This window comes from Acipenser ruthenus, chromosome 36 (genome assembly GCF_902713425.1).
Source record: "Acipenser ruthenus chromosome 36, fAciRut3.2 maternal haplotype, whole genome shotgun sequence".
Classification (NCBI taxonomy): Eukaryota; Metazoa; Chordata; class Actinopteri; order Acipenseriformes; family Acipenseridae; genus Acipenser; species Acipenser ruthenus.
The window spans coordinates 746,613-755,755 of record NC_081224.1 but is presented as its reverse complement, the minus strand read 5'-3'; the positions used below and the strand labels follow the sequence as shown (position 1 = coordinate 755,755).

General features: G+C 41.6%; 1 protein-coding gene across 1 annotated transcript; it reads right to left on the bottom strand.

Moving 5' to 3' along the window:
- Positions 1 to 437: 437 nt before the first annotated feature.
- LOC131706676 (uncharacterized) lies at positions 438 to 7,501 on the bottom strand. The gene is made up of 6 exons (XM_059008239.1): positions 6,911 to 7,501; positions 5,478 to 5,850; positions 2,561 to 3,922; positions 1,577 to 1,689; positions 1,149 to 1,242; positions 438 to 932 (listed from the first exon to the last, which is right to left on the bottom strand). The coding sequence occupies exons 2-6, from the start codon at positions 5,795 to 5,797 to the stop codon at positions 773 to 775; spliced, it is 2,049 nt and encodes a 682-aa protein (XP_058864222.1). The 5' UTR covers positions 5,798 to 5,850; positions 6,911 to 7,501; the 3' UTR covers positions 438 to 772.
- Positions 7,502 to 9,143: the final 1,642 nt, after the last annotated feature.

Below are 9,143 nucleotides of genomic sequence, written 5' to 3'. Positions count from 1 at the left end.
CACCGTCAATACACATTGTTGAAAGACAAGCAACCGCTGCCGAAAACAACCAAACAAACCAATGTGTCACTTTTTTTTTTTTTTTTTTAAACAGTTTGTGTGAACTCTGTGGAGTTCAAGAAATCGCCCTGCCATAACTTTGAAAAAAAAAAAACATGTGTGCATCATAAAATAGACACGTCGATAGGAAACATAACATCGTGCAAGTGTGCGGACAGTGGAGGGGTTATAACTACAAGTGCAGGCTTGTTGCTGTCATTCTGCGCACACAATAGTGCAAAACACTGTTTCCCTGCCCTGTGCTAACAAAAAAAAAAAAAGCATTTATCAATAACATTGATATAAACATATCATTACATTTATACAATTTGTTTTTGTAAAGCACACAAAAAAAAAATACATTCCCCCCCACCCCACCCCACCCCACCCCACCCCAAAGCAATTTCCATTTTTTGCTTCTTTTTTGGTGGTGAAACGAATGCATCTTTCTAACCAGAAAACAGCGCTGCGGTCCAATGTACAGTACTGGACTTGGTCCGGACACTCTGATGAGTTCCCAGATTTAAAAAAGTCACAGTGTGTTGTTCGTGTTTTTTTTTTGGTTTTTTTTTTAACATCACGTGATAAAGAGGTCTTTATGAATTCATACGAAGCGAGGGGACAGCTACAACTGTTAAAAGCGGCCACCGGTTATCAAAGTCAGTATTTGGAGTCTGTTGCCTAACGCCGGTCCCAACACGAGCTCTGGCGGCAGCCTCAGTGAAAGTCTTGGTTAAGAGTTTTCTATCAGCTCGTGTTTTTCCGGGGAGCCCCGGCACCGAGGCACCGCCCGTCCTCTCGTGTCGCCGCACTTCAGACACCTGGAGTTTGAATTGCCATCCTTTTTGGGGATGTGCCAACAGCGAAAGCATCTGATCCGATACTTTTTGTACCTGAAAATTTTTTAAAACAACAACAGGTAAGACAGATGCCAGTTAGAAATGACAAAAGTAGCCTGTCCTCGTATGAGGACAATGGCCCGTTAATGGGTCAAGCAACGGCTGGGCAGAACATATCGGAATCCTCATAATGTTGGAATGGAACTTCGCTAGGGGGTCCAAAAAAAAAAATCTGCTTTGCTCAAAAAGGAACTGAAAAGAATCCTTTACCTGATCCCACACGCATTGCAGAGTGGAGTCCCGTCTTCAGCGTCTCTCCACAGCGGAGTCTTCTTCGTGTTGCAAGAGGCACAGCATTTATTCTCTGCGAGGGGAAGAAGTCAAATAAAAAAAACCAAAATTCCCTTCTTTTTTTTTAATTGAATCGTTAGCAGTTCTGCAGTCATGGGCTTCACGCGCACACTTTCACAGTACATGACGCTAAAGTCTGTAAACTGTAGTAAATTGTGTTCAGACAGCATCTCAAGTTTCTTAAATATGGTATTTGTTATGCAAAACAAATATACTGCATCTTATTTCAGCTTGTTTAATGACAATGGACCTTGAAATGTATCTCTCTTTGGATTATGATCAATGCAATGCAGTGTAGTTCTAATATCAGGTATATGACTCCAGCTGTGATGATGCAGCCCCCTTACTTATTGGGCAAGGCGAATCACTTTCTTCTTCGGAGCTGCTGGTCCTGCCAGCATTGACAGGAGAGCGAGTTTTGCTGCCTCTCGCTCTGCGACTCATCTTCCAGTATCTCGCACTGCAAAACAAGCGTTGGTCGGTTAGCATGCTTGCAAAGGAATTTACTGCAAGACAGGGAGGGGTGTCCAAAGCTGGTTTTTCCAGTCCTGGTCTTTGTTCCAACCCCCCTGTTCTAAATTGTTTAATGTAACCAATTAAAATTCAATCCAGACCCTGAAGTAAGTAATTATATACAGCTAAAACCAAAAAGGTTTGCATCACCCAGAATTTTAGGATTGGGACATCAATTTAAATGTAGTTATCTTATTTATCATCATGTAAATCAAAGAAACTACAAAATTATATCGGGTGTGGAGGAGGGAGGTGGTGGAGGGGGGGTAGAGTCCACCGGAAGTCAGTAGTACAGTAGTTTGTGTTGATTTTGAAATGTCACATTTTTCAATTTGTGTCGTCTTTTTTTTTTCGTTAGGTGTACGGAAAACTAAAAGGTGAGTCCAGTTTAAAAATGTTTTGGCTGCAGCCTTCATAATGGAGGCTGTGTGGTTCAGTGGATAAAGAAAAGGGCTTGTAACCAGAAGGTCCCCGGTTCAAATCCCACCTCAACCACTGACTCATTGTGTGACCCTGAGCAAGTCACTTAACCTCCTTGTGCTCCGTCTTTCGGGTGAGACGTAGTTGTAAGTGACTCTGCAGCTGATGCATAGTTCACACACCCTAGTCTCTGTAATTCGCCTTGGATAAAGGCGTCTGCTAAATAAACTAATAATAATAATAATGTCAAATATTCAGTATCGATAATAATATTGAATATCTGACAATGGTTAAAATGTTTAGGCAAAACTGTGACCGTTTGACCCTCGTCTAACCTTGAAACATTTAAGCTTTGGTTTGCGTTATGGTACAAGGCGGTGGAGCTGGAGCGGTGGTACCTGTATTGTGAAGTGATGAGGAGACGGCCCTGGTCCGCACTGTCCTTGTTAAGCTGTGTCTGCATATGGATAGTGACTCCTTTGAAGTCTGGGTCCCATCGATTCACACTTTTCATCGGGTGTCTCTGTTTCCTTGACATTCTCCTCCGCTCGCTCAAGTCAGCAGGAGAAGTCGACTCCTTCTGACCACCCTCCTGCTTTTCAGCCTCAGCAAACTTTCCACAACTTTCTGAACGTCCGCTGAACTCGTGCATTTCACTGAACTCGTTTGATGAAACTGCTTGCGTTTTAAAAGGAACCGGGGAGGACTGTACGTTGTTCCTGTTCTCAAACGGGTCTGGTTCGTCTTGCTGAAGCTCATTGGAATTACTGTCCATCTTTCTGTAGGAAACGCCAGTCTGGCTCACAGATGTGTTATCCATAGAAAGTCTTGCAAAGTTTCTATGGCATCCCACAGCTGAATTCTTACCACGCTCCAGTTTCAGCATGCTTGCCGGTCTGTCTTCCTTCCCAAAGCATCCCTCTGTTGCACAGAAGGGCCCAGAGCTGCTATTCAATGAAGTATCAGCAAGGAGATCCGATGTAGTTTTGACTTTTCTTGGGCAACCAGGTGTTCTGAAAGCAAGGCTTTGGAAAGAGCTACCTTCTGTTTTACATTGCTTAGGGTCTTCTCCATAAACCTGGACCATTTCGCCCAACGCAGGCATGCCATTGCCTTCTGTTCTTCTCTTCTCTTCCACAACCCTCAGTGGTACAAAAACTAATCCATCAGCACTACTTGTATTGCAGCCATCCTTGGGGTCATGAGGGGCCACCTTCTTGGGCCCCCCTTGAAGACCCCCAGCACCGGCCTCTTTCTCAGCATCGTTCGTGAGGACCTCTGGGCATTCCGAGCCCACTTCTCTAGAAGTTTCCCTCTCTGCGTCCCTCACTCGTCCAAAAGCGGCTGTCGACGGCAAAGCGGGCTCAAGCAAACTCTCCGGGTTCATCAGTCTCTTGCACTGAACACTAATGAGACTCATCACGTCCAGGGAGCTGCATCCTTCCAGACTCGGCAGGAATTTAAAAGAACCGGAGTAGGCGCTGGGATGCACGCCGGTTACCGCGTCGCTCGCTTTATCGCTTGGGCAGCTTAGCCTGGGCGGAGCGGGAGGATCGCGGCCTTCGGTTCGTTTTGGAGAGTTTGGTGCATTCTGCAAAGCGCTCCCATCTATAGATGACTCGAGCATTTCCGTCTTAACGGGAGGAACCAGTTTGGTTGTTTCTTGCAGAAGGTAGAGGATAGCGGTCTCTGGCACTTGGACCTCTTGAGCAGAATGTGTCCTCAAAGCCTGAGTGGGACCTGCAGCATCACCGGTCCTCCTGAAAGAAACCAAACCCAATTGGGTCACACAATTCAATTGTTCTAAACCAGGGAAAGGTTGTCATTTTCAAAAAGCGATTGTAGCCACAAAATAACAAAAAAAAAGTCCCCTGGGTCAACATTGTCAAAATCCTAAAAGGTATAGACAATGTCGACCCAGGAGATTTTTCAACCTGAAAAAATAAACAAGGACCAGGGGTCACAAATGGAGGTTAGATAAAGAGGCATTCAGAACAGAAAATAGGAGGCACTTTTTTTTACACAGAGAATCGTGAGGGTCTGGAACCAACTCCCCAGTAATGTTGTCGAAGCTGACACCCTGGGATCCTTCAAGAAGCTGCTTGATGAGATTCTGAGATCAATAAGCTACTAACAACCAAACGAGCAAGATGGGCTGAATGGCCTCCTCTCGTTTGGAAACTTTCTTATGTTCTTATGTTCTTAAAACAGTTCAATAAACCATGCACTTCCATTGGCTGCATAGGGCTCAGTTTGCAAACAACACACATAGGTATTTTTTTTAAAGCATTGTGTCTTGAAGTAAACACAATTCTCAGTTTCCACGCCTTCCACGACTCTCTGGGTCGTTTTACCTTAGCAGTGTCTTCTGGGTCAAAGCAGGTTACTGGCTGAAAGCATGTCAATCAATAAGGGAAGCAGTTGATTGGTTATTGACATGTAAGAAACCATTGAAGGGGTGGGGAAAGGACCAAGAAAGTGCTACTCTATCTGAATCGTGGCTTGGGTTTGTTAGCTACAGTTACTTTAAGGTTGAATTACTTTTGAGTCCAAGGGCACTGGAACGAGGGGTGCTGGGGGTGCGGCAGCACCCTCTTGCCTTTGCATGGCTTCCATCATACAGGGGTTACAGTTTTGTTCAATGGCTTTCAGCACCCCCACTTTAAAAATTGTTCCAGTGCCACTGTTTGAGTCCATTAATGTTCTGCACAGGAAGTAATTGGCTACCAGGAAGCAGATGCAGCTTTTAATTGTATGCTGTATCTGCATTTCCTGATTATTTAAAACAATGTACTATCTTCAATACAAGAAAAAAGGGGCCAGTGCTGATTTTGCTATCACTAGTGATAAAATGTAACTTTTTTTAAATCCATAAATTATTTATGGTGTCGCTTACAAAGTTTTTTTGGCAAATAAAAAAATTACATTGCAAATAAAAAAAAAAATACCATTAAATAAAATTACTGTAAACTTTAATAGACAAACTTACTTTAGAACCATTACCACAAATGTGTGCTTGCCCTCTGTCTATCAATTAAACTTATCATTTTCATGGAAAAGCACATAAAAATAATTACTTCACAAGAATAAAACATTAAACTACAGGTATTTAAAAATAAAAAAAAAACACTCGTGAGTGTTTTACAACAAACAACATCACCTGAATAAACATAAACAAAACTCCATACATAAGCGAACTGAAATGCTGTATTATTTAATAAGACGCATGAATACAAACCTTGTTTTTTCTCACTGTATCGGTTTTACCTCAGCGTTGGAAACATTCAGAAAATCGAAACACAAAATGTAACAAACCTGGCGAGGCTGAGCGCGAGGAGCCCGCTCGGGTGGTGGCACGTGGGCGCACCGTCCCCCGAATCGGGATCGGCCCGGTTCGACGTGCTCGTGCTGCCGTTAACACAAACCCGTGTGCAGGGCTTCGCGTTTGCAATCCTGTCGATTTTGCAATCCACCGCAACTGTGCTGCATTGCCGTTTGGAGCTAACTTTGCCTTCCGCAGCATTCCCGGTTCCGCACTCCGGCTCCAAATAGGCGGGGAACAGCAGGTCCTTTAAAATGGAAAAATCGGGGGGCTGGTCGGATGCATAGGGGTCACCTTCGAGGTGATTTTCCATTGCGGGCCAACAGAAGAAGGAAATAAGTCGAGTTACAGCATGCGATCTTCCTCCTGCGAACATACAAGAATAACGGACAATAACAACGACTGCAATCGTTATAGTATTATGGGGCATACGTTCACGCAATCAGACAGAAAGCTGCAGAACGAGGGGTCTGATCTGCACCATTGTTGGATGGCCGCGTAAAACGCATGCGTTCAATAGAAAATAACCGAACCAGCGATTCCAAATACGTTGAAGTTGGAATGCACCCGGTGCCACTGGAGAACCTTTCATACGGTATGCATCCATGTTTAGCACAATTATATACGAGCCCACCGTTCCAGTGTATTTCCGGTATCGCCCGTGTTCCAGTGGGCTGCAATTCGACACCTTTGGAAGTCATGAGATTATCACGGGTCGCAATATTTAAGATTTAAAAAAAAAACTAAAAAACATTAGAGCTTCCAACTTTCTACTTTTATACGCTGTACCACGTTTCCGGAGTTGCCACTGGCAACGACCCAACTCAATAAAATAACTAGAAGATACAACAGTAATTCAATCTACAAGGAAACTGAACACCGACACAAATGCAAAAGGGAACAGTGTACTGCACTGATAAAGAAAACGCATTTCAAACTGTAAATGCAGCGCCCACATACTGGGACCGTCCCAAAATTGATCTTCTGAACATTTGAGAAGGCGTCCTTTTAACGACAAAGCACGACACACCAACAGATAGATAGATAGATAGATAGATAGATAGATAGATAGATAGATAGATAGATAGATAGATAGATATTAATTTGCATTGCTCGATCTTTTCACTCTTAACATATTAGGCCTGACAGACTATCAAATAATTTAAAAATTGATCGGCACTGCTTTTTTTTTCAGCGTGGCTTCACGGCTAAGGATTGGTTATTTGATCATGTCTGTGCAATAAAAAAGACAATAAAATTAAATAAAATAAAGAACTAGTAAAAAAAAATCGTCACAACAAACATTTCTTATGCGCAGGATCCATGCAAACCCGAACGCGTGTTTCGATCTTCAGTCTCCTACCAGCTACAACAAAACATTCAATACAAAACAAATCATTAAAATCAAATTTTAAAAAAAACTTACTTGCAAAACTTCAGATCGGCTGTGTCCAACTCCGACTCCGAAGGCGCGATCGGTAAACTTAAACACCGCTTTGGAGAATGGATTTTGCGCTCCCGATCGTACTTTTTCAACAACGATACACAGTGTAAAATGCGGGCAAAGGTGGACATTTTAAAAATGGCATACGATTAAACTATACTGGGGAGGGGAAACCGGCGTTTGAAACGCACCTGCAGCGGATTTTCTTCATTAACCAATCCCGTTGCGAGCCGACTCCTGCCCGAGCGCATAAATGTGACTTCGGAAACGCGAGTTTTTTTTTTTAGTGAGTTCTCTGTACGCACGGATATTTTTTCTGTCGTTGTTTTATTTGCGTTCCACAACCGTTAAAAAATGTGTTTTTTTTCTTTTCTGTTTAATTTTTTTAGTTGGCAAGGCAAGCCCGTGTGTTAAACTGGCGAAAATACTAAATGTTAATTTAATTTCGACTCCAAACTTAAGATGAAACCAAAACCGTAGCTGTAAGAACTATACAAACACATAACGATTCCGTTGACTGTTCGAGATTGTGTAACTTCATATTTCGATGACAATTTAAGCAAACTTTGTTTGGTATGCTTTAAATAGGACTAAAGTCAAACGTTGTGTTTTTAAATCTTAAGGGGTTGGGCGGGTATAGTAAACGTATCTGCACGTTTTGTTGCGTAATAAATTCATTGAGATGGCTTGGTGGGCATTGGTGGATTGGTGGAGTGTTTGTTTTACGTTTTTGTGTCGTTAATCACAAATTAATTGCTAAATTAAATGCAGGTGCGTTACCCGGGCAACGGTGCTCGCTGTCGCCATTGCATACTTTTTTTTTTAGTCCTAATCGAAGTGATTTTGAATTCACGGCTCACCCGGAGCTCGGTAATAAACGTAGAACGTTTTATTTTTACCATTTGGGTAAAGACGTCCTTGGAACTTAGAAACAGTCGAAGAAACTTAATAAATCCACTGATTCACGTTTCGACTACAAGTCTTTTTCGGTGTCTTGGAGACTTCTACTGCGGTGAAACGTTTACCGTTTAATTTATATCGTTTACGATACGTTTTGTGTTTAACACAATTGAGTTTTTATAATGTGTTGTAAAGTTGTTCTTTTTTTGTAACAAACATTTAACAGCACTGGTATAATAATAAAAAAAACTCCCAACTGAATATTTTTGTCATTTATTTTCTCTAATTAAATTAATTATATTTCCCCAATACAATCCTCTTTTCAGCCGATCTGATTAGAATCAGTCGATTGAATGGGACGTTAAGTAAAATCATCCCATAGGAATGGGCCAGTAGGTACCTGCTAGCTACCTAACCCCTAAATCTACCCCCTACCCCTAACGAAATCTCTACCCGTAAACCCAACTGTGTTACTATTAAATTAATTTAGTATTTCAACACCGCTTCTTTAGCGCCCTCTAGCGGCAACCACACTCGACATGCATCAAAGCGCTTGATCCGGACCTATTCTACTGAGATCGTATGGGATGGTTTTAATAACGTCCCATTTAATGGACTGATTCTGATCAGATCGGGTGCCCCTCAGTCACTGCGTGTGTCATTAGACCGCGTTGAGTTTCCTGTCTGTCTATCTATTTTATAATGCATATCTGTTTTTTTTTCCCCAAAGTTTTGGCAATTTAATTTAGACTCTGTTAACAATTGTAAGTCGCCCTGGATAAGGGCATCTGCTAATAAATAAATAATAATAATAATTTCTCAAACTCCATACAAGTCGCACAGACGGTCTACACATTAAAATACAACATCATGACCACCTGAATGTATTTAAATGCACCGTTTCAGAAATGTCCTTATACTTTATAGATAAAAATACAACTTTTTGCATTTTATTTTTAATGAAGACAGACGTTTGGGAAATAAACCTTTAATATATTTAATTGTACAGACACAAAATCCCCAAACCATCGAACAATAAAAACCAAAAAACACAACAAAACCGATAATACAATATTGCTTACAATTTGCATATATACATTGTGCCTCTGTTTGTGGGCTCATACAGTAATTAATAGTGTATAGACATGACAGATAATTAAGTCTAACGAGGATCTGCCCACAATGGATTTATTTACGAACAACTACTTCAAACAAACTTAGTTACATTATTTACAGCAGTGTGTGTATATATATATAAATATATATAAATACAAAGCTACGCCTTTTCTAAGTGTGGGTTACTACAGGCATGTAA

Bases quoted from the DNA above. Each gene is read 5' to 3' on its own strand.
- LOC131706676 (XM_059008239.1), bottom strand. From the start codon at position 5,797: ATGGAAAATCACCTCGAAGGTGACCCCTATGCATCCGACCAGCCCCCC. The intron at 3,923-5,477 runs GTTTGTTACATT...GGTTTCTTTCAG, and splicing joins CTCGCGCTCAGCCTCGCCAG to GAGGACCGGTGATGCTGCAG. The intron at 1,690-2,560 runs GTACCACCGCTC...CTTGTTTTGCAG, and splicing joins CTCATCACTTCACAATACAG to TGCGAGATACTGGAAGATGA.